Below are 25770 nucleotides of genomic sequence, written 5' to 3' on the forward strand. Positions count from 1 at the left end.
TTACAGATGAATAACTACAGATTTTTGTTAAACTAGGTTGTCTCTTTGCAGAATAATTACATTTGACTGCCTCTGGATTTTGATATCTCTCAGAAGTGAAGAAAATGCTGAATATTTATAAAACCACTTTTTAATTTACAGACTTCTGGAGATTTCAGAAGAGAAAAATAGCTTTGGTCTTCAGCTGAAAATTAGATTAGACCAAAATATTCATCCAGACGCTCAGTTTAACCTCACCCTATTCTATGGTATTTGCTTTCTGCAACTCTGATAGTTATCTGGCGACATGTGGGTCAGCAGATCAGCCGTATCCTGCTACACACACACACACACACACACACACACACACACACACACACACACACACACACACACACACACACACACACACACACACACTGTGTCAGAGGGGTTTTCATCTGGTTTCAGCAAGGCTTTAGGCCAAACAAAAGGTAAATTTACTGCCGACTCCTCTGCTAATGACATACACACACAAACACAGTCAAATCTTTCAGTTCTTCCACTTGTTGGTGCTTTTTAGAAGTGCAGTTTCAAATGTTCAAAATATAAAAGTTGAGGCAGAAACAAATGTTTTGCTCGACATATTCTATCCAAATGTCTTGTAGTAAAGGATTTCAGCTTTTCCGTCTAATATTTGGGTATATTTTACTGATGCCTCGGGCAAGGGGCAGTTGAAGGGCGGCTGTGATAAAACACTATTGCTGCCGGGTGCAGTCTTATCAGTGTCCCCCCAGTTTTCATGCACAAACAGCTCAGAGCCTTCCTCCTTCAAGTGACAAAATTAGCCTTTTTTCTCTGTTTATTCTTCCTGTTGTGTATTATTAATTTGGGTTTTAATGGAGTTTAAACGAAAATTCAGAATGAAAGACTCACCTTCACCGCCTCCACCTTCCAATGATTCTTCTGTGCGTCTCCCGGCCTCCAATCAGCATCCTGTCCGCCTGATTCTCCATCCAATCACCTTCCAACGCCTCGCTTTTAAAGGACCTTCGGCTGTGTTCATCCTCGCTTGTCAGCTGAGCTTATCCCTCCTCCACCCCACCGCCACCATCTTCCTTCACATCTACTCCTGGCTTCCTCGCTCCCTGGCCTCCAATCCAACGCCAGTGTCGGATCAGGGGGAAGACATCTCTAAATCTAAGCCTTACAAATGTTAATCTTAGCTCATGTCAGTCTCAGCATTCATGTCTTCCTCCCAGGTCCGAGCGCCAAAGAAATAACCATGTAATTTCTCATCATTAAAACTTTTCTAATTGCCATCCCTTTTCCTTGTGAGTCTTTTCAGATTGAAATGGTAGCTTTACATATTTTGCTGGCTGTTTTTAGGGTCACTTTTAAGCTGGTGTTGGTATTTGGTTATAAGTATTTTGCATACAGTGGGTCATTTTATCACCTCTTTCTGCTAATTTTCCAGCAGTCAAAAATGCACGGTATATGAAAAGTCCACAAGGTCCACAAGGAAAAAATAAGGAGGACATTATAAAACTAATCATTTAAGCATTTAAATCCCATGAACACGGGATCCTATCTCCTCATTCCCTCACTGGATGGTGCTTTGTCCTTGTTTAAAAAAGGTCTTATCCAATATAACTCAGTGTGTAAGTGCAAAAAGCTAAGTCAAGTTACATCTATATGCAGGTGTTAACATTTAACATTTGTTTCTGCAAAGCTTGGTTGAGGTGTGAGCTTTGACTGGGCCATTGCAACTCCTTGATTATTTTCCTTTTAAGTAATTAAGTTGTTTTAAGCAGTTTAGTTTTCAATTTGTTGCTATGTTTGGGATCACTGTCTTGCTGATAACCCAGTTTGGGTCTGGCTTTAGTCATTGTAAAGATAGCCTCACATTTCACTCTTTTTTTTTCCACTAGGGAATTTCTTGATTGCGACTGTAAGGATTTTTTTTTTAATCCGCTGTGTTTTATTCACCTGAAAATAAAACTGTTTAGAACCAGATAGTCAGAGGTGCGTGGAGTACCCAGAAGATGTTCTCAACTAAGAGTAGCACTACTTCAACACATTATTTACTCAAGAAAAAGTCCATCCATCCATCCATCCATCCATCCATCCATCCATCCATCCATCCATCCATCCATCTTATCCCGGGTCGGGCCCTGGGGGCAGCAGCCTAAGTAGAGAGACCCAGACTTCCATCTCCCCAGCCACTTCGACCAGCTTGTCTGGGGGAATCCCAAGGCGTTCCCAGGCCAGCCGAGAAACATAGTCCCTCCAGCGTGTCCTGGGTCTTCTTCTGGGCCTCCTCCCGGTGGGACTTGCCCAGAACACCTCACCTCGCCAGGGAAGCGTCGAGGGAGCATCCTAACCAGATGCCCGAGCCACTTCAACTGGCTCCTCTCAACGTGGAGTTCCTCCTGGAAAACTAAGCTTCTCTTCTTCTAAAAAGTAGTCATCCTAGAAATTACCCAAGAGCACTAAACATTTGGTAAAAAGGCTACTCAAGTACCGAGTAACTGATCATAACATCTGATTTAATATTTAAAAATGATGTAATCAGACAGACAAAACAAATATGTTATGTGGTATTTTAAAGACTAATGAAAAAAATAGAACAGAAATAAATGATATAATTACAAAATAACAAATTCAAGCAGAACAAACACTTTTCTAAATCAATTTTTTTTAAACATAAAACCTATGAAACATACTTACAGTAGGTTAGAACGGTACGATAATTCAAGTGACAATATATATTTTTTACTCTATATTCACTTGACCTACAAATCAGAGCTCATCAGACTCAAAAGAGAAAATAACGTAAAAAAAATCAAGCATGTGTATGAACAAGAAGTCTCACTTCAACACAATCTGTGTAGGTGATTGTCTGTGTCTGGTGCATTTTGGTGAAAGCATCACTGTTCTTCATTCAGTGAAGTTACTTGCACGGGTAGAGTAACCCGAAATGTTACTTAAGTAAGAGTAACGTTTCTTCATAATAATATTATTGGTATTTAGGTAAATGTAACTAGTTACTACCCACCTCTGCATATAGTCAAATCTCATCTAACTGGTTCTATAAGTGTGATTGTTATACATACCTGTTAGATTATTCTGAACCCCTTTACAACTAGTTCATTGTCTTGCAGTTTTTTTCAACCAGTCTGTTGAAACTGGTTTACTTGCTGTTTTATTTTTTTATTTTTCTTTACTTCTAATGCAGCTATTTTTACCATTTGACTTTAAGTCAAAGCAGAGGTTCAGCCTAGAAGAGTAAAGCCTTACATTTTAGAGAAAAATCAGCTGGAAAATGTGCCGTCAGTGCAACTTGGTCCAGATAATGTCCATCATGGAGATTAAAGAAGATAGTTACAGTAATGTAAAATAACCTCAGTTGCAAGTGGACGTAGGAAGATGGTGTGTTACGTCCTACCACAAACATTTTTATCCAGGTAGTGGGTTAATTGGAAGCAGATTTGTGCATGTCTGTGTTTGCAGAAACGTTCTTCCCTCTTGAAAAGCTTTTCAGCAGAGAACGGAGCCACACACACTAATGGTGTTAGCTGATTTGTTGCAGACAAGAGGCTATGGCTGTTTGTTTTGGAGATAACCTAAACTGATTGGTTGACCTCTGCTTGGCTCAGATTTGGGTTCCCTAAACAGAAGGGGGAGGACATAGGAGACATTTGAGTTTATCAGATTCAAATTATGATTTTGCAGAATATTTTGTTGGCATTGTGTGTCTGACATTCAAATGGATCAGTTATGATTTTGATCTGAATTTAGAATGCAGATTACTAATCCTGTTTGTGGTGTTCATGAACAAGATCTCCAAATTTTATTATGAAGTTGAGATTTTCTAGTTTGGGAACCTTAGGATTTCGTTCGTTCGTTCGTCGTCTTCGGCTTATCCAGGACCGGGTCGCGGGGGCAGCAGACTCAGCAGAGACGCCCAGACGTCCCTCTCTCCAGACACCTCCTCCAGCTCCTCCAGGGGGAGCCCAAGGCGTTCCCAGGCCAGCCGAGAGACATAGTCCCTCCAGCGTGTCCTGGGCCGTCCCCTGGGCCTCCTCCCGGTGGGACGTGCCTGGAACACCTCCCGAGGAAGGCGTCCAGGAGGCATCCGGTATAGATGCCCGAGCCACCTCAACTGGCTCCTCTCAATGTGGAGGAGCAGCGGCTCTACTCCGAGCCCCTCCCGGATGGCCGAGCTCCTCACCCTATCTCTAAGGGAGTGCCCGGCCACCCTACGGAGGAAGCTCATTTCAGCCGCTTGTATCCGTGATCTCGCTCTTTCGGTCATGACCCAAAGTTCATGGCCATAGGTGAGGGTAGGAACGTAGACCGACCAGTAAATTGAGAGCTTTGCTTTTCGGCTCAGCTCTCTCTTCACCACAATGGACCGGCACAGCGCCCCCATTACTGTGGCAGCTGCACCGATCCGTCTGTCGATCTCCCGCTCCATTCTTCCCTCACTCGTGAACAAGACCTCGAGATACTTAAACTCCTCCACTTGAGGCAGGAACTCCCCTCCAACCTGAAGAGGACAAGCCACCCTTTTCCGGTCGAGTACCATGGCCTCGGACTTGGAGGAGCTGATCACCATCCCAGCCGCTTCACACTCGGCTGCGAACCGCCACAGCGCATGCTGTAGGTCTTGGCTAGAGGGGGCCAGCAGGACCACGTCATCCGCAAAAAGAAGAGACGAAATCCACTGGTCCCCAAACCAGACCCCCTCCGGCCCTTGGCTGCGTCTAGAAATCCTGTCCATAAAAGTTATGAACAGGACCGGCGACAAAGGGCAGCCCTGCCGGAGTCCAACATGCACTGGGAACAGGTCCGACTTAGTGCCGGCAATGCGGACCAAATTCCTGCTCCGCTCGTACAGGGACCGGATGGCCCCTAATAAAGGGCCCCCAATTCCATACTCCTGGAGCACCCCCCACAGGGCATCACGAGGGACACAGTCGAATGCCTTCTCCAGGTCCACAAAACACATGTGAACCGGTTGGGCAAACTCCCATGAACCCTCGAGCACCCTGTAGAGGGTATAGAGCTGGTCCAGTGTTCCACGGCTGGGACGAAAACCACACTGTTCCTCCTGAAGCCGAGGTTCGACTATCGGTCGGACTCTCCTCTCCAATACCCTGGCGTAGGCCTTACCAGGGAGGCTGAGGAGTGTGATCCCCCTGTAGTTGGAACACACCCTCCGGTCCCCCTTCTTATAAAGGGGGACCACCACCCCCGTCTGCCAGTCCAGAGGCACTGTCCCCGACCGCCACGCAACGTTGAAGAGGCGTGTCAACCATGACAGCCCTACAACATCCAGAGACTTGAGGTACTCAGGGCGGATCTCATCCACCCCCGAAGCCTTGCCACCGCGGAGCTTTTTAACCACCTCGGTGACTTCAGCCTTGGTGATGAAAGAGTCCAACCCCGAGTCCCCAGCCTCTGTTTCCACCACGGAATGCGTGATGGCAGGATTGAGGAGATCCTCGAAGTACTCCTTCCACCGCCCGATAATGTCCTCAGTCGAGGTCAGCAGTCTCCCGCCCCCACTATAAACAGTGTTGGCGAAGCACTGCTTCCCCCTCCTGAGGCGCCGGACGGTTTGCCAGAATCACTTCGAGGCCAACCGGTAGTCCTTCTCTATGGCCTCACCGAACTCTTCCCAGGCCCGAGTTTTTGCCTCTGCCACAGCCTGGGCCGCAGCACGCTTGGCCTCACGGTACCCGTCAGCCGCCTCAGGAGTCCCACAAGCCAACCACAGCCGATAGGACTCCTTCTTCAGCTTAACAGCATCCCTTACTGCCGGTGTCCACCACCGGGTTCTGGGATTGCCGCCACGACAGGCACCGCAGACCTTACGGCCACAGCTATGGGCAGCAGCATCGACAATAGATGCAGAGAACATGGTCCACTCGGACTCTATGTCTCCAACATCCCCCGGGATCTGGTCGAAGCTCTCCCAGAGGTGGGAGTTGAATACATCCCTGGCCGAGGGCTCCGCCAGGCGTTCCCAGCAGACCCTCACTATGCGCTTGGGCCTGCCGAGTCTGTCCGGCTTTCTCCTCCTCCAGCGGATCCAACTCACCACCAGGTGATGATCAGTGGACAGCTCAGCCCCTCTCTTCACCCGAGTGTCCAAAACATGCGGCTGAAGGTCTGATGATACGACAACAAAGTCGATCATCGACCTCCTTCCTAGGGTGTCCTGGTGCCAAGTGCACTGATGGACACCCTTATGTTTGAACATGGTGTTCGTTATGGACAATCCGTGACTAGCACAGAAGTCCAATAACAAAACACCACTCGGATTCAGATCGGGGAGGCCATTCCTCCCGATCACGCCTCTCCAGGTGTCACTGTCGTTCCCCACGTGGGCGTTGAAGTCCCCCAGCAGAATAATGGAGTCCCCGGGAGGGGCACTATCCAGCACCCCCGACAGGGACGCCAAGAAGGCAGGGTACTCTGCACTACCACTCGGCCCGTAGGCTGAAATGATAGTCAGAGACTTCTCCCCAACCCGAAGGCGCAGGGATACAACCCTCTCATCCACTGGGGTAAACCCCAACACGAGACGGCTGAGCTGGGGGGCAACAAGCAAACCCACACCAGCCCGCCGCCTCTCCCCGTGGGCCACTCCAGAGTAGAAGAGAGTCCAACCCCTCTCAAGGAGATGGGTTCCAGAGCCCACGCTGTGCGTGGAGGCGAGCCCGACTATTTCTAGTCCGCCACCCAATCCTCTTTGCACCGGTCCCTCACGGTTCCCCCTGCAGGTGGTGGGCCCACTGGGGGATGGCCTCGCGTCTCTCGTTCGGGCTTGGCCCGACCGGGTCCCGCGAGGAGCAACCCGGCCACCAGGCGCTCTCCGACGAGTCCCGACCCCAGGCCTGGCTCCAGGGTGGGACCCCGGCTCCGCCGTACCGGGCGACGTCACGTGCCTCGATATTGTGTTCTTCATGAGGGGTTCTTGAACCATTCTTTGTCTGACCCATCACCTAGAACCTGTTTGCCATGGGAGACCCTACCAGGGGCATTTAGGCCCCAGACAACATAGCCTCTAGGATCATTTGAGCACTCAAACCCCTCCGCCACGTTAAGGTGACGGTTCTAGGAGGGGACCTTAGGATTTCATCTTTGTTAATTGCAAATGATGTGGTTCTGCTGAATTCTTCAACCCAGTGGTCTACAGTTGAGTTATGCTATTGGCAGGCTGGCGCAGTAGGTAGGTAGATAGATAAGTTGGGGCTCCATCTTGAGTAATGAGGGTGTTGCTCTGGGCTGTTGTGGTGCAGAAGGAGCTGAGCGAAAAGGCAAAACTATCAAACCCCCCTGGTATCTGGTACTCCTGATTGACCTGAAACAGAAAAATTTTGTCTTCTTTAATATCAGACAGTGAGAAAAAAAGGTTGTGTCTTTTTATATAGTCAGTATATGTAAATATCTGGCTTAAGCTGTATATTTGCAGATTCACTTTTGTTTTACTTTGGCCTTCAACTGATTTTAACTAATTTAATTAACTAATTAGTACTATATTAATTTCATCTGTTTTATTTCATGACTTATGAACTTTTATACTACTTGTTTGGATGAACTGTAGATTATAGTTAACTTTTATTTATTTATTTATTAATGTTTTATCCATTTTAATATTTGTGATTTTATGCTTAGCAGTCTTATCAGGATTTTAGAGTCTACATTTCTTCGAATTTTTAAGTGTATCTCTAGTGTGTCCCCATCCTCATTAGCTCAAATGCATTCTCTCAATCCTAGTTCTATGTTTGTGTACAATGAGAATCCCCCACCCCTCAAGTCCTTAGCCATTTTTGTTTGTTTTGTTTATTTGTTAGTATTTCATTGACTCCTAATTTATATTAAGTTAAGTGCTTCATGTTGCATTGTGATTGATTGGTAAGAGACATATGGATCTCCTGCTGTCTTTCCTTAATGTCTAACAAGTGGAATACACTGGATGGATGGATGGATGGATGGATGGATGGATGGATTTTAATAATTTTTTTAATGTTTACATTTTGTGGCAAGCATAGGTAAAGAATTTATGCTTTTAATGATAAAATGAAGGAACGAGCTGAGCCACAAATAAAGAAAAAAATCATTGCAAGGTCCTTATAATGTCTTAAAATTTGGTAAATCCAACTTGAATGAAACATCACCATATTTGCAAGGCGATAAGAGAAGCAACTGTTGTTGCTCATCGATCTGGAACGACTGGTTATGAGACTAATTTAAAACTATCCCTCCATCATTCTGCAGTGAGAAAGACTATTCAGTAGTTGAAAAACTATTAAGACAGCTGACACTCTCTCCAGTCTTGTAAAATTTTGAAAGTCCACATTTCGCTGAACTTGATTACTTTCCATTTAATTCTAAACTTTTTGCTGTTTTGACTGAAAAGTGCCACCAAGGGACGACAGAAATGAGAGTCTACAGGAGATTTGTCAACCACTGACTGTGTGGTTAAAGATGAATCTCTCTGTAATTCATTTAAACGACAGCTGGAATGTGGAGCCTTTTCACATTAAAAACAGACTTCTGTTTTTTAAGGGTTCACTTCATGGCTAGTGTACTCACAGAGGGTGATTTTTCTTCCTCAATAAACAAGTATGAATACTTTTGAGGACATACGATACATCTTAAAAGTTGTTTAAGACAATCCTAACAAGGCCTGTCTGTTACAGTGACGTCTTATCGTCTTATCAGTTTCTGTTTCTGCTGTCAAAAGGCCAGACCATACGTCATCGTGATTGAGTTCAGGTAGATGTCCAACTGCTCCAGGCTCTCGTTCCACTGGGAATTAACACATTTTCCAATTGATTTAAGGTTCAAGCCTGCAGCTTGTGATAAGTTTACACAGACCTTTGTAAGGCCAGAGGGGTAGGGGGGGTTAAATGATGGAGAGGCAGTGTCATATTTCTGTGAAAGCCCAGAGTTTCCTCGGGGCAGGAGGGCTTTTGAGTTGCAGCTTATTTGCATGTGACCCTCCTCCTAGCTCTGGATTGGCCGGTGCCCCTGCTGGCATGTGGAAACACATATCCAAACTTTCTCAGTTGGAGAAAAACATCCCTGAGTTGAGGATGGACTGAGAGGCAGGAACACCAGCAGCTGTGAGTGAGTAACAGCAGGCAGACAAAGGCTGGAGGTTATGGAGAATGAAAAGATGATATCTTAATTCTGGGTTTTTGATATTTTTTTCTGAAGCAACTGGAGATTTTCTTTTTTTTAGCTTTGTTTGTGTTTTTTTAGAAAACCAAATGTTCACTATAGTTATGTGGTGGTGGTTGGGTTTTGTAAGGGAAAGTTATTTTATCTAACAGAAAGCAGTATTTTTCAAAATATTTAGGTAATTATTAGTTTTGATTTAGTTTTAGAAAAACAATGCTAATTTGTCATATTTATTGACAAAATAAAAAAATGTCAGTTTAGCCAGTAGATAATTGTTACTCTACATCACAATGCTGCTGGTTCTGCTTCTGGTTCTGAACGTTTTCTCTGAGACTCTCTCCTCTGAGTCATCTTCAATAACTATCCATTACCAAGTTTGGGAGGAGCAGCCGGCGGGAACTCAGGTTGGCTGTCTGTTGGATGACCTCCGCCAGAGAGATGAACTCGGCCTTCTGGAGGATTTCCAGGTGGTGGAGCAGGTAAAGGCCCTTCCTTTCTCTGTCATGGCCCGAGATGGAGTTGTCTCCACCCAAGGCCGGCTGGACAGAGAGGAGCTGTGCCGAGGATCGGACCTTTGTGAGGTGGCCTTCAGCATCCTCTACAGGAAAAGCGGAGCTGTGAACTGCCTGCGGGTTCGTGTTGAGGTGATGGACATAAACGACCACAGTCCCAGTTTCTCCAACACCACACAGGAAGTAGAGATCTCAGAGACTGCCCCCCTTCGGATGCGAATCCCGTTAGATCGAGCAGTTGATCCAGATGCTGGGCCCAATGGCCTCCAGACCTATTCCCTGTCAGTCAATCAACACTTTGCTTTGGATGTGACAGATGTTTCAGGAGGGTCAAAACAAGCAGAACTGGTGGTTATCAAAGAACTAGACAGGGAGGTTCAAGACTCCTTTGACCTGATCCTGGTGGCATATGATAAAGGGAACCCACCAAAATCTGGGAGCATGTTAGTCCATGTTATAATCCAGGACTCAAATGATAATAGTCCAACTTTTGAGGAGACTAGTTCAACTGTAACTCTAAGTGAGGATACAGTCATTGGTACGACCATCATCAAGCTTACAGCACATGACCCGGACCAAGGTGCCAGTGGGGAGGTGAAGTACTTGTTTAGTAAGCACACACCTCCAGAGTTTCAAAAACTCTTTCATGTGGATTCACACACTGGAGAGGTGACCGTAAGGGCTCCTCTGGACTATGAGAGGGAGTCATCCTATGAGCTCAACATACAGGCTATTGATCGTGGTCCCAACAGTATGCCAACTCACTGTAAACTATATGTCAAGCTTGTAGATGTAAATGACCATGCACCAAGGATTAGCACAAAGTGGCTTACACCCACATCTGCAGTCCCCACTGTGTTGGAAGGAGCACCAATCGGTACGTTTCTTGCACTGGTGACAGTTTATGATGCAGATTCAGGAACAAATGGAGAAGTGAGTCTAACTATTCAAGAAGGATCAGGCCCTTTCCGTCTTAAATACATCCATCATGATAATTATTTGATTGTAACAAATGACTCCCTGGATCGAGAGAAGGTTATGAATTACAACATCAAATTCATTGCTCAGGACAATGGCAGTCCACCTTTGGTTACTGTCGAAAACCTGCCAGTTTCTGTCCTGGATGAGAATGACAATGCCCCTGTGTTTTTTGCCTCTAGTTATAAGGCTTCAATCAAGGAAAACAATTTTGTAGAGGATGAAGTTCTTGAAGTTAAAGCCAGTGATGCTGACCAGGGACTCAATGGAAAGGTTTCCTATCAAATAAAGGGACTTATTGAGCAGAAACGTTTCTCCATTCACCCAACAACTGGAATCATACGGGTGCTTCACAGTTTAGACTATGAGGTATCTCACAGCTACTCTTTTGTTGTGGAGGCTGTGGACTATGGACACCCTCCACTAACTGGTACGACCACAATCCAGATTGATGTTGAGGATATAAATGACAACACTCCGGTCATCAAGGAGCCAAAACCAAAAAACGGGGTGATTTCTGTAAGTGTTCCTGTGAATGCATACAAAGGGGAAATTGTGACAGAGCTTGGAAATGACACAGATGAAAAACCAACCCCTTTGTTGATCAATCACTCAGTCATGGATAGATTCAATGGATTTCCTGCATCCACAATACGAGCTGAAGATGAAGACTCCGGACTTAATGGAAAGCTAAAGTACATCATTTTAAATGAAGACCCAAATGACTTGTTCTGGATAGATCAAGATACAGGTCAGTTATTTGTAAATGCCACCAATGCCACTGAGCTGATTGGGAGAACTTTTAAGATGGAGCTTTCTGTATCAGACATGGGCACTCCCAGTAATGAGATTAAGGCAACTCTTGAGGTGACTTTCATTAATCTCCAGGACCACTTGAAGAACTCCTCACCAGGAAACCAAGGGCAGCTCAGCTTCACTATGATGATGGCCATCTGCCTGGGTACCACATGCCTGCTTCTTTTGTTGGCCATTGCGTTGGTGACAACATTTTGCCGACCTGAGAAACGAGATAACCGTGCTTACAACTGCAGACAGGCTGAATCCAGCTACACCCAGCATCCTCGACGACCACAGAAGAACATCAGAAAATCTGATATCCAGCTAATTCCAGTTATCCGAGGGCACAAAGAAGAGACTCCTGAGGATGACAGCGAGGTCCAGCCTCTCACTCCTCCTCCACTGCCAGAAGATCAACAAACCAAGAGTGTGTTTAACTTCATACCATCAGTTATGAACAACAGCTTCCATTCCCAAGGCTATCCAGAAGGGGATTCCTTTCAACATTTAGGCCATCACTGCAAAACCCTTAGGAAACCTGGAAATATTGAACTTGATGGGACTTTGCCCATGACAACAGCAACATCATACCAGACCCTCTGCAAAACCAGAAACCCTTCCTCATCCTCTTCTTCACTGTCACATTTTTGCACCTTGAAGCGTAATAAGCTTCACCCAGATGAAGAGTCGTGCCCTCAGCGTTCGGCATCGCAGGTCACTCTAAGGAGGCCGAAGATGTCAGATGGTTCGCACGATGCAGAACACCAGCAGATGCTTCGAAACCTGGTTCGTCTCTCCATGGCTGCGTTTGGAGACACCATTGAGCTTTCCTCTGCTTCCCCAGAGGTGCAGGTGAGTTGTACATTTATTTAAATATTTATTTGCTTGGTTTTTATGTTTAATGTGTTTTGTGTATATATTCATAAATTGCTCATTCTTGTGATTGCATTTTCTGTATCTGAATAAAACTAACATGTAGCATCTCCTATAAACTCTTTAAATCACTTCTTTAAGCTTGAATCATTTATTATAGGTTCAGAAGTTACATCCATGGCAGAACACATCAGGTTGAATTGATAAATGAACCCATCTGCTTGACATTAATGACTTCATTAATCTACTGGATGATTCTTTAATGTCTTCTTATTTACATTCTCTGCCGTAGCTCAAACATTAAGACTAATGCACGGCTGCTGCTGGCTCTCATTTAAATGCCATTTACTCAGATCTAAAATGTGTGATCACATTTGTTTTAACATTTGCTTACAGTTAGCGTTGTAGTAATTAAGATTCCCCCCTGCAGGCTTTGAGATTAATCTGAAGTGAAGTTCATTAGAGAGTAAAGATGTAGGCCTGACAACCCACCCCCCCCTAGTCTTTAGCACACACAGAGCAGTTTCCCTTACAGCAGCCTCCATCCCTTTTCTGCCTTCTGTATGATAGCCTAAAGGCTGGAGTCAAAGGAAGGTGGGTGGGGGGATGGGGTGGATAACTATGGGCCACTAGATGGAGCATAAAGCAGTGAGTATATTCAGCTACTCGTGTGTCAGAAAAAAAAAAAACCCCTGAGTTACTGTGACATTAGTTTTCTTATTGAATATCATGTATCTGATTCATTCTGAAGCCTGAGGAAAGAGGAGGAGGATGGGGGTTCGGGGCCAGCCAATGTAAGCTGTGATATGTTTATAGTGTAAGCTAAAACCGCCCTGACACATCACTCTGCTGCTGATAAATGGCCCCACAATCACTTTTACTGAAGAGAGCTGCAGCAGGAGGGAAGAAAAACAGATCAGTCTGAAAACAGCTCAGATCCACAACCAGAGGAGTCAGCTGCAGACACTGAAGAAAATTAACAATAACGTAAGACTCCATCTGAGGTGTCACTTGTTACATGAAAACAATTACATTCCTTTTATTTCAGTTAGCAGCTGATTTAAGGCACTACAATTTTTTTTCACTATCTGTAAGTAATATGATGCAAACGTCCACATATCTGACTAGTATTTTCTTACCTTACCTTACCTTACCTTACCTTACCTTACATTGGTTCTGTTTTACGCAATGTTTTCAAATAAAAACTACTGTTATGTAGCAGTAATATACAAAAATTATAGTATACTTCATGGATCCAAACAAAAATGTAAAGAATTTACAGGAATAGTCTGAAATAGAGGAGTGCCAATTTTATTGGGATTTGTTTTTAAAAAAACGTTATGGCTGACCAACGTCATTGAGCCCTTAAGTTGCCACCAACGCCCAGCAGACAGAGGACAAAGACTGCCGTGAGCCCCAATGCCCTCACGTGGATTCCATCATACAGGAAGAGGTCTTCTTAGTCTGTGCCAAACTGTACTCCCTTCCCCAACCCTCCCAGTCGTCCCATTTGGCACTCATTGCACCTCAGATGTTTCTCTCCTCCCTCGAGGTTGCAGAGGAAGAGGCCTAATGGACAGCTGGGAAGTCTGAGACTCACTGTTCACCTTCACACAACACACACATCCATATTTCTCTGTCCATCCTGGAAGGAAGCCGAGCAAGAGAAGAATGGGTTTTTACGTAGAGGCCATTTCCTGTCACCACAGTGGTATGCACGTGCAAAAACACACAACCATCATACACACTCACCTTTACTAGTGTGTGTGTGGGTGTTTCCTCCCTGGAGTGCAGTGTGTATCCACTGTATAACATAGCTGTCAGCAAACAAATGTGAGTAGTGAGATGGACATATTCGCTTGGTTCTCACACTGTAACTCTGTAACAAAACAAATGAAAGTTTACCTAAATAAAAGCTGCACTCATTGTTCAGCCAGCCAGAGCCTCAGAAATACACTCGCTCTTTCTGATGAAATACAAAACATCACAAAACAAAGTTCAACAAACCCGACTGAGCCCCTCATCAAACCCTCATATAGAGCTGCTAGAGTTTGACTTTCTTCACCTGTAAAAGAGTATTATTTCTTTATAAATGTTACTTTCAATACTATCAGAAAGGCACTCCATTCTGAAAAATGAAACTATAAAATCATTTCTAGCAAGATTTTGCTACTCTCTGACAGAACAATGCCAACAACAGGGAGAACATGCAAACCTTATGCAGAAACAGCCTGGCTGGGATTTAAACCCTGCACCTTCCTGCTGCAAGGCAACACTGCTAACAACTGCATCACAGTGGAGCCCACTTGCCCTTTAAAGTGCATAAAGTTAAAAATATAATGTTTATCTTATAATTCCTTAAGTATTTTGTGATGAGAACTTCTGTGTCGATGCAGCCCATGATAAACTAATCAGAATTTATCTTACAATAACTTGACTTTATAGATGCTATATCTAACCAGTTTAATGAGGTGTAATTGACCACTAAAAAAAATAAACAAAACTCTTTTCTGAGCCCCATCACTGTTCAACAAAGAAATATTTTAAAACGATTCAAATGCTTACATTGTGTTATTGTAAGTTTTGGTCTAGGTAAATTGAGAAAATGAGGAAAAAAAATCTCAAATGAGTAAAGTCTTAAAAAGAGACATACTATTTATTATTTCCCCCTCTTCCTCTTCTCTCCTGCAGCAGATCTCTCAACTCCTCTCCCTACTCCGTCAGGGTCAGCTGCAGCCAAGGACAAACTTCCGCGGAAACAAGTATTCCCATCGAAATGGCAGGTATGTAAAAAGTCTCCCATATTATCCTATTAAGCCGATTGTAGTTATTTTAAATTTATTTGCAAGCTACAGGTGTTCTGCGTGTGATTATTATCAAAGTTACTGTTTATGTGCATCATCTCCCTGGTTATAATTTATCATATATCCATTATGGGTTAGAAGGTAATGAAAACCCAAACTTCATTTTCTCAAACATCAAGAATATTATATAAAACCAACAAGAAAAGGATTGTAATACAGATATGTCAGCCTTATGAAAACAATGTCCATATACATGAAAGCATAAAAACTCGATATTTGGCCAGGGCTCCTTTAGCATGAATATCTGCATCATTGCAGGCTGGCATAAAAGTGATCAGCCTGTCACTCTGCTGAGATGTCCAGTAAACCCAGGCCACTTTATTAGCGGCCTTCAGTTCATCTACATGGTTGGGTCTGGTGTCTCTCATCTTCCTCTTTACAATACCCACGGATTCTCTTTGGGGTTTAGGTTAGGTGAATTTGGTGGCCAGTTAAGAACGAAACTTTGGTCATTAAAGCAGGTAATTTGAGCAGGTGTTTAGACTCTCGACTCATCCTCCAAACTCTAGAACTTTAATTTTCAAACTAAACTGTAAAACTTACTTTCATCTTTGGAACGCCAAGCAAGAGTCCAGTGCTTTTTTCCTTGGCCCAGGTAAGAAGGTCCTGATGTTCTCTCTAGCTCAGGAGTGGTTTAACATTAAGAATGCTACTAAACTTATGTGCTTGGGTGCAGCCCCCTTTGATCATCTGTCTTCCTTAGCAATTATTTTTGTATAGTATATTTGCTGTGCTCATCAAAATTAACAGAAATAAACGCTTTAATAATATACCTCTGTGTAAAAAATACAGATAAGTTTTACTTTTTATAATAAATGACTGAAATTAATTTTCAATGATATTCTTATTTATTGAAGTGCCCCTATATAGGGTGTAAAAAAGCTAACAGCACCTAACAGCGCACTGTGTCCTCCTGCTGACCTTATTCTGAGTCCACTATACTCTAAAACCCTTGGAAATCCAGCAGGAAAGATCCTTGTTCAGGATTTCTTTTTTTCCTCTTTTCTTTTCATCAGCAGAGGCTTGTGTCAGAGCCAACTGGCTGCAGGTCTCAGGTTGTGATCACTGGTGCACTTTCTGATCAAACGAGGATTCCTCTGTTAGCAGGACACACTGAGATTAAAGGGGAATGCCACCAATTTGAAGAACTTATGGATGTTTTTCCATGAGCTGTTGTAATGGAGGTTGGTGGTGTACTGCAGAGGGGAGCAGATTTCATTGTTTGCAAGGTCTTTTGCATGTTGCTGAGAAAAAACAATGTATGCACTTCATGTGGAGGAGTTTTTTGTTATCTGCTCTGCAGTTAAACATGTGTTTAAGTGGTGAAAGACCAAAACTGCAACAGATAATTGTATTCCGCTGTGTCTCTAATGGAGTGACCTGCTGAGACTGAAATAACAGCAACAGACAAGTAGGACATAAAGGCAAACAGTCAATGTCACAGGAAGAGTGCCTCCTAACCTCACAGTGTTGAAGTGCTTTTGTGCATGAAGGCAGGTTAAAACAGCTTTATCTGAGTGATTCAGTCCCTGACAGGAAGCAGTTACCCCTACCTCGGTGTTGATTAGTGATGAGATTATGTCTGACATCACCTTGATGCACACAGAGCACTGCTTCAACACATGAACACCCAAAGCCCTTCCTATATTCACGGAGACCTTTGAATGTACTGGCTTTATGTGAGATTGAAAATAATTATTTAATTTTTACTGAGCCCTGTCTTTCTAAGATTAAATGAGAGTAAAAATAACTCTTCTATAAGAGCTCATTTTGTTCTGCCTGTTGTAATTTCGTGTGGTTATCAATGCTTTGTTTCACATTTTGTAATCAAACATGAAACCTGTTCTTAGCTGCAAATCAATCTGTGAAGCATGACTGTGGGCTAAAATGAGGTTAAAATAAAATTATTTCTTCTGAATTTACTCATCAGCTGTGTTTGATAAAAACAAATAACCATGGAAACTTAAAAAGAAATGTCTGATAAACTTTTAGTGTAAACTTTGATAAAAGTTGAACTAAAAAGAAAAACTGTATTGTACTACAGATATACGTAACGAAATATTGCAACAAACAGTAACATTACTAGGAACCTTCATGGAGTGTTTCCTAAGAAAACCCATAGAAGGCCAGTCAGGAAAGGTTCTATCAAGGTTCTCTGTAGGGTAGTTTTAACACTGACCAACAGTTTAACCTTTTGACTCCCACAGAATGTTTGTCCGATGTTCATTTAAAGCTCTAGAGAATCTTAAGGGAATATTCACTAAAAGTTCCCTGGCAAGTTACTTTTAGAATGTTTAATTTAGAGAAACTTATTGAATTTCCCTTAAAGGTTCTCTGAAGGGGATGTTTGATTTTAAAGACCAGAACCACAATAAGGAAGTGAATATTTACAGAATGTTCTGCGAATGTTCCTTTGTTAGCCGAGTTGGTTCTCTAAGGTCCTGTTTAATAATACCGTTTTCACCAGAAAACAGAAAAGGTTATTTGTGTTTCTACTCTTTGTTTACATGACAACAGTGATCATTTTGCATTGCAGGAGCTGGATATTTGAGATTAGAAAATACATAATCACACTAAATTAATCTAAGTTTTCGTATATTTGTCCACAGATATGGAGGTCAGGACTGCTCTGATTGGCAGAGCACCAAAGACAGTGGACACGGAGAGAGTGAGGCTGGTGATGTGGACTGGGAAGCAGGAAGAGACTCGCCCATAGACCCACAGCTGGCAGAAGGGCTCAATAACCTGCTCAACAGTCCAGGTAACATATTATAAAATGTCCTATATAAAAACTCTTTTACAGAGGGTGTTAGTGCAAACTTAATTTATGCTCCAAAATCCAAAAGTATGGACAGTATTTAGTAAACAATGTGAAGTGTTCATTAGAGAAAAAGCCTGGGGGAAGAAACTATCTCTGTGGCAGCTGGTTTTAGCAGACAGTGCTCTGTAGCGCTGAAGGTAAAAGCCTAAGCAGTTTGTGTGCAGGGTGTGTGGGGTCTGCAAAGATTTTAGCTGCCCTTTCCTGACTCTAGTCCTGGATATAGGGAAGGTCATCCCTGAGATGTTTGTTCCAATCTGGACCTGTCCTGTTTTGTGGATGAACCAAACCACCCTGAGATGGACAAAGACAGGACAGACTGAATTATGGCAGTGTAGATGATCAGCAGCTCCTGTGGAAGGTTGAACGTCTTGAGTTGCCTCAGGAAGTACAGTCTCTGCTCGGCCTTCTTCCGAACATTGTCTATGTGTGAAGACCATCTCAGGTTTTGTGAAATGGTGGTTCCTAGAAACTAGAAGTGGTCCACAGTAGATACAGTGTTGTTGAGGATGGTCCACAGTCTTGATTGGGTTAAGTTCCAGGTGGTTCTGACCGCACTAGTGTACCAGCCGAATGACCTCCTGTCTGTATGCAGACTCATCACTGTCCTGGATCAGGACAATGACAGTGGTGTCATTTACACACTTCAGGAGTTTTACAGACGGGTCCGCTGAGGTGCAATCATTTGTGTAGAGAGAGAAGAGAAGATCCTTTACTACCAAGAGTAATCGGAACTTACACTGGGGTATTTTTTTAAGAACTAAATGACTCTTTCAGCAGTGGGTCTTTTGTCTTTTGACTAAAGTCTAAAATACAGTAGATTAATTTGAGCATTTCAGCTGAAGAGTCATTCAACCTGAGTTCTAATCAAAGTGTCAAAGCTGCGATCTTTTAACAGAGCGAAATTCTTTTGCATCATATTAAGCAATTCTACCTGTTGTGGATACCGTTATCTCGACCTCTACCTATTTTTGGCAGGATATTTGATGTTTGATTTCTTTGTATCAATTTTTCTAGGTCTTTAAAGATTCTGGTTCCTAGTAAAAGTCCTAGTGTAAAAATGCAGTGAATGTAGGCTGCGACATACCTCAGCTCCTCTCTTACAATAAACATGTCTAAAAAGGAGAAAACAGGAAGATGGCAGGAAATAACAGGGGAACCATGCAGTGTTCCTCTGGAATTTCTGTACCCATTCATAAAATTTTTCAGATTCAAACCGATTCTTTTCATAACAACATCAGCAACACCAGATAATGTATGTGATTCTGACAAAATGTAAAATAAATTAATAAAAAAAAAAAAAAAAAAAACTGTTTATACAGAAATGCTGAAGATCAAGCCAAAACATGTGTAAATTTTCCCTATATCCGATCTACTCACAATAAACTATAAATATGCACAGTTTCTCTGTGCTTTTTAACTTGTTTATTATAAACATATCGTAATTTTACAAACAAATCATTCTCAAAATTATTCCACTTACAAACCAACTATCCAGGTCATGGATATGATGGAAAAGATGAAATAACAAAAGCAACTTCCAGCTGGGCAGGGGGTCCTCTATATGTGCCTTCATATGAACCCAGTATGACATTGAAAGATAATAATAACTGTTTTTCCTGTAAATGTATACAACAAAGTCACCCTGTAAGGAGATTGTTAGGTGTAGGTTTGTGCTTGGATGGATTAGTGTCTTCATCAAACTTTAGCCAACATACTTCAGCTGCCAAACCCCAAACACACTTAAGACTCATTGTTTAGCCGGGACTTTCTCAGTGGTATGAAGGACACAAGCATCTGAGTGCGTATAGTTAGTGTGTTAAACAGTCTCTTCCTGGTATTGTGGTTTGGAGGCTGTAAAAGCCTCCAGGCGAGTAAGGGGGTTTACTGCCTGATGATGGAGGGCCAAGCTTCACTTTATGACTGGTCGGAAGAGGGAGAAACAAAAGAGCGAGTGGGAGTGTGTTTTGTTGGTTTTGTTGTGTGCGTGATGGTTGACTCATCTTCTGGCCTGAAGGGTCTGAAATGAGCGTAATGCACACCTGAGACCTGACCGGGTGTTTTGAAGGCTGCATTATTGTAGAGCATTCCTCTTTTAATGTCTTTCTTTTTTTACTTGAATGATTCGCAGATGAAATTCGTCTCTTTCTTTATATTTTATGATTAAATTAGTGTAGTCAGGTAAGAGTGCTCCGCACAGAGCAACTGTCTGTTGCCAGGCTCTCTGGGCAAAATAAAAGGTTAGGTTGGATTTATTTTACAGCCTAAAGATATTTAATTAACAACAAACATTTTATATCTGACAAATCACCTGAAACTTCATATTTTTAGTCTCTCAAAGATAATCTGTACATTGAGAGATTGTGGTTTAATGCTACTAAAGAATGAGAGGAAAGGGGGATGTAGAAGGGGAAGGGGTTACCTCAGGGGCAGTCTGAACCACGGTGGGTGGAAACATAAGTCGTGTGTTTCTGTGTGTGATGGTACATTAAAGTCCACACATCTGGTTGTGGTTACATGAAGGAGACCATCAGTTTTTGATCAGTCAAAGCTGAGGATGGTTTTAATCAGTTACATTCATCTGGTGGCTTATGTGACTGCTTGATTGGTAGATTTTCAGACAGATGCTATAGTGCAGTAAAATCTGAAGTCTCTCCTTTATGAGAGGAAAAGGCTAGTCTGGATTTGCAAACAATTTTTCCCCTGTAAATGTCTCTTCATTAAATACCAACGTCAGCTCAGGAGCGCCTGTCGCTGTGAAGCAAGCACAGTTTACATCAGGAAAGACTCCTGCCACCCAACCTCTGAGAGGGGCTACTTAAGCTTCAACAACCAAGTTTGTGAGATTAAAAGTACCTTTTAAAACCTTTAGGTGCAACCTTTAGGGAGGTATTAAACATACTTTTCATTAAACCTAGATTTATGTACTAAAAAAGTTTTTTTATTGGCCTAATGTAATATTTGAATTTTAAAGGTTATGTTTTCATTAGATGTAAGCAGAAAATTATACTGTAATTATTCTATACAATCTGTTTCACTTAGTGAATTGAGTTAGTGAAATAAATTAACTTTTCAATAATATTCAAATGTATTGAATATGTACATTTTATTGTAGAAATTCCATTCAAAATATGAAATTTATACTTTGTATAGATTCGTTACACAATGAGTGACATATTTCTGTAAATTATAATGATTATGGTGTAATAAAATACATTTTCCCGGAAAATTTAAATGTTACATAAAAACAATAAAAAAGATTTGTATATTACAGAAATGTTATGCCGATGATATGGCTGAATCGTTCATGGGGAAGACAGCTGATTTGACTGTTGTCCAGCAGACAGTCATTGACACATCTCAGAAAAAAGTGTAGAAGCAACAGGGTAAAGCCAAGCTCCATTTTATTTTAGAGTAAAATGATTAGCATTCCTTTTATCTAAAATGTCATTCTCCTTTTAAGAGTTCCAATTAGTATTATAAATAAAAATCATATTTGAATTTTTCTACAGAATTGGTAGAATTTAAGGCATTTTATTAAAACAGTCATCCAAAGAATTTTTGCCTTTGGATTTTCATACAACTGACTTCATGAATCCAGTAGTCGTATTTTAATGAATCTCTGAAAAAAAATTCAGTCAGTAAAATTTAGCAGATTACAGAATGTATTTTTAGAGAAAAAGATGCATATAGCTAAATCTGACCCATTCCTGCCGATAGATACTTGAACAGATTCCAGCTACGTGTTGAGATCTTTCATGTTTTCAACTAAATTAGATCAGATGAAACCTAAATAGCTTCAAGAGGAACTGAAGCTGTCACAACAGGAAGAACAGCACCTAAACAGGATGGAGTGATGAGGAAAAAAGATGAGAAGATTTGAACAAAAGAATGAACTCCAACGTGTATTACAGTTAGTGAGTGCATGAAATGAGCCATATAATCATATGTACCCTGCTTGTTTGTGAGTCAGAAACAGGGCTTGCTGTGTTTCCATGCAGACACACCCAGTGTTTACGCCTCTTACGGTGACTGAACTCTCTGACTGCAGGAGGTTTGTAGCTTTTGTGTGGACGTGATGTTTAATGTAAGCTCAAAGGAGCGAAGGAAGCCAAAGATGGCAGGAAGCGCCTGTTAATGTCAGCCAGATAAAACCCCCGTGTTGTTTCCTCATGTTCCTGCCTTGTTCTCAGCCAGCAGGCACACTGAAACCAGCAGGACACATAATAGGGTTCTTTATATTCAATCTGACAAGCTCCTGTAGAGTTTGATTGAAAGTAAAACTACTGGGCAACTAACTCTGATTTCAGTTTTAGTTAAACAAACACATAGAGGAGGAGACAGTGAAAGAAACAGAATTTTAGGCCTGAGCATCCAATTTATATCATAAACTTCATGCCAAATTCGTCTTGTTTTGACAGTCTCTGCATTTAATATCCCACTGATGCTCTCTAGAGGCGTTTAATTCATTATAATTAAGTAAAGGGCAATAGTATTGTGGCTGCTTGGAGAAGAAAGTCTCAGATTGCTTTCATGAAAAATCTGACCCTGGATGATATTTATGCAAATTAGACATAAATAGCACCCCTCCACCATAAATACGCACCTTCCCCTTTAACAAAGCCAATTCTGAAAAAATTTTTGTTGTGTAACTTTGCAGAAAACCCTAAAAATCGTAATGTGTTATAAGTTTTAAAGCAGGCTGTTAATTATTGTTTTGATCCAATGTGGTCCTTAAACTGTAAAATCTCTCTCTGTCTGTTTTTATTAATAGACTACAGGTTCTAAATCTCAAACTGTGTTTTATCAAATCTTTGTGTTGCATACAATAATTCATTTGAGGCCTGACCAGAAGGTCACATGCAGTCCAGCCTTCCTAAAACATGCTGAAATAGTCATTTAATTTAGCTTTAAATCACAAATTACCTTCCTTTTGACTAGACATGTAAGTGTAATCAAATCTCCTCCAGAGATTCACCTCACTAATAAAAAGAAAGCCTTGACATTTGGTAAATAATATAAAGACTTTGGTATAAAAACCTAATCTGAATTCCTGGTAGTTGCATTCAAATGAACAGTTTTTCTTTATGTTTTCAGATGATGTTTTCTCAGAGGTCAGCGACCCTGCCTGGATGGCCAGGCTCTCCCTGCCACTCACAGCTGATTACCATGACAACGTTTTTGTCCCCAATGGTCCTCCATCCCCTGAAAGCGAACTCCCTTCACGGGATGGCCTGAACTCCACCTCATCCTTCTCCACCTTTGGTAAATATTTTAAAAGCTACAAAGTAGGATTATTTCAAGATACAGTATTAATCCTTTTGAACTTTTATATATATATATATATATATATATATATATATATATATATTTACATTGCAACAACTTTTGATGAATTGTATTTTGATTTTATGTTGTAGACCCACACCAAGTAACACCAAAAGGTTAAGTTGAAAGAAAGAGATGCATGGCTTATAAGATCTTTTACAAATAAATATCTGAAAGCTGTACCGTGTGTACATCCCAACTGGGTCCATATATTTTAGAACCATCTTTTTATTATATTGCAGCTGCAGATCTTTCGGGTATTTGGGTCTCCATCAGCTATGCACATAGAAAGACTGAGTTTTTCTACCCATTCTCTTAGCAGTAGAGCTTAGGCTCAGTCAGATTGGATGGAGATTGTCTGTAAGCAGCAATTATCTAATCTTGCCACAGGTTCTGAACTGGATTTGGATCTGGACTTTATTCTAAACCATTCTATTTTGTCCCTGGCTGTGTGCTTCGGGTTGGTGTCCTGCTAGAAGGCGAACTGCAGACTCAGTATTAATCTTTTTACAGCCTCTAGCAGGTTTTCTTTCATGACTGCTCTTTATCTCCATTCATTTTCTCATTGACTCTGATCAGCTTCTCAGTCGCTGCTGTAGAAAAATATATCCCCACAGGCTGCCACCCCAGTAAAAACTTTTAAATACAATGTATAATCTTTCTTCTACTGCACAATTGTGTACGACTTTCCATTGATGTGGCAAAGTGGAAAAAACAAAACAAACAAAACCTCAAGGCACTGTAAGTTTCCCCAGTGGGATATTATGATTCCAGACTGCTTAAATTATAATTTTCACATGTGTCTTGTATGTATTTTTACTGAAAACATATTTTCCTTTCACTGGTGGCAGAATAAAACCTCTCACTCTTTCTCAGGTAAAACTCTTGAGAAGGATGGCCAGCTGGGTGGAGCTTTGCTGTCAGAGGTCAGCACACTGTTTGAAATGCTGATGACTCGGAAGGCCGATGCCCACCCAGGCCCTCGACCCGATGTCCTGTACAGGCTGTCGGCAGTGTACCGACGCTCTCTGGGTTTGGACGCAATCCCAACAGCTGCAGGCAGCGCCCCAAAGAACTGCTCTGAAAAGAGGCCGGCCCTAGCGCTGACCTCCAAACATCAGTACCAATGACTGTAATATGCATTTAGACACATGAGTTGACTGAAGGGACTAGGGACCACAATAAGGGAAATGTTGGGATTTTAAAGACATTAATGGATGAAGCCATGATTTGAATATCTGCCACTGTAAAAGCTCATTTTCAGCAGTTTTGTGCCAATTTGAGGGAAGACCGGGGGATGTTTTCAGGAGCAGGACAGGAAAAAGTGGTTAATGTTCTTTTTGATTGATTGAATTATTAGCAGAGATAAAAATCTAACATTCCTTACTACTATTACTGCTGTAAAGCTGCAAATCAATCCCAACATATGTGTAAATTCTAAATTTAAGAAATCTCTTTTTATCCTTTTTATCTTTAGACACATGGGGGATGAGGTACGAGGTGTTCATTTGGTTGCAGACTGCAGTTTATCCCACTAGATGGCACTGTATCACACAATGGAGCTAGCAAACGCAAAACAAACCAAAAGACTGAAGTAGAAAGCAGTAACAGTATAAAGTTATTTAACCATTTTTTTAACCACCTTAAAATAAATAGTTTATTTTTGAAGATGGGTAGGAAAAATACTAAATGACTGTATATTTTCTTTAGGATCAATTTTAAAGAGGTTTCTGTAAGTACAATATTGTTTTGTCTTATGGAATAGGTTAATATGGAGAGTTTTTAGATTTCAAAATATTATCAAGGAAAAAAAGAGGCTGTTTGTCAATGGTATGACAGATAAGAAAAGAAAGATCAGGAAGAAAATTATTTTCTAAATGGAAATGATATGAAAAGAAAGACCCAATCTGTTCCGTTTATATCCATACTTAGGTGCATTTTTTAAATTGTGAACACTGTTTGAGAATTTAACTCATTCCAGCTTTTTTCTCCACATTCTTCCCATGGAAGTTGCAGAAGCAGAGTAAACACTTTTTCAGTATGCCAGCTGTTTGAACAGGAGTCATTCTGCTTAAAGTTCAATCTAATCCTTCAAACTGGAAGTATTTTTAAATGGTGAAAACTTACAAAAAGTTGCCTACACAGCAGGAAAAGGGGCAGGTGATCTCAATCTGTCAGAACCTGATAAAGCCCAAAGGGGATCAGATGGAAATGTTTCCCTTTCCTTTTCTTTCTGAACTAAAACTGAGGTGGAGACAGTTTGCAAATGTTTCAATTCCCCAAAAGTTTCTTACTTGTAGTTGTTTCTGTTTCTCAAACAGCACTTTGTACATAATTTTTGTCCAATCTTTCTTCAGTATGAAAATGTATTTTAAATGGAAACTAACTTTTGTAACTTTTACAATAAAATGTGAAGTCCTGTCCATCTAAATATCCGTCA

General features: G+C 41.7%; 1 protein-coding gene across 2 annotated transcripts; it reads left to right on the plus strand.

Moving 5' to 3' along the window:
• The first annotated feature begins 9055 nt into the window (after positions 1-9055).
• Positions 9056-25761, plus strand: pcdh12 (protocadherin 12). Of its 2 annotated transcripts, none has more exons than XM_047353862.1 (5): positions 9056-12299; positions 15012-15103; positions 17794-17945; positions 23100-23267; positions 24207-25761. In XM_047353862.1, exons 1-5 carry the CDS (start codon positions 9450-9452, stop codon positions 24458-24460), a joined length of 3516 nt encoding a protein of 1171 aa, XP_047209818.1. In that variant the 5' UTR covers positions 9056-9449; the 3' UTR covers positions 24461-25761. The 2 variants fall into 2 exon arrangements, with proteins under 2 accessions (XP_047209818.1, XP_047209819.1); XM_047353863.1 differs by having other exon boundaries at positions 15015-15103.
• Positions 25762-25770: the final 9 nt, after the last annotated feature.

The sequence above is a fragment of the Girardinichthys multiradiatus genome, chromosome 23 (genome assembly GCF_021462225.1).
Source record: "Girardinichthys multiradiatus isolate DD_20200921_A chromosome 23, DD_fGirMul_XY1, whole genome shotgun sequence".
Lineage (NCBI taxonomy): Eukaryota > Metazoa > Chordata > Actinopteri > Cyprinodontiformes > Goodeidae > Girardinichthys > Girardinichthys multiradiatus.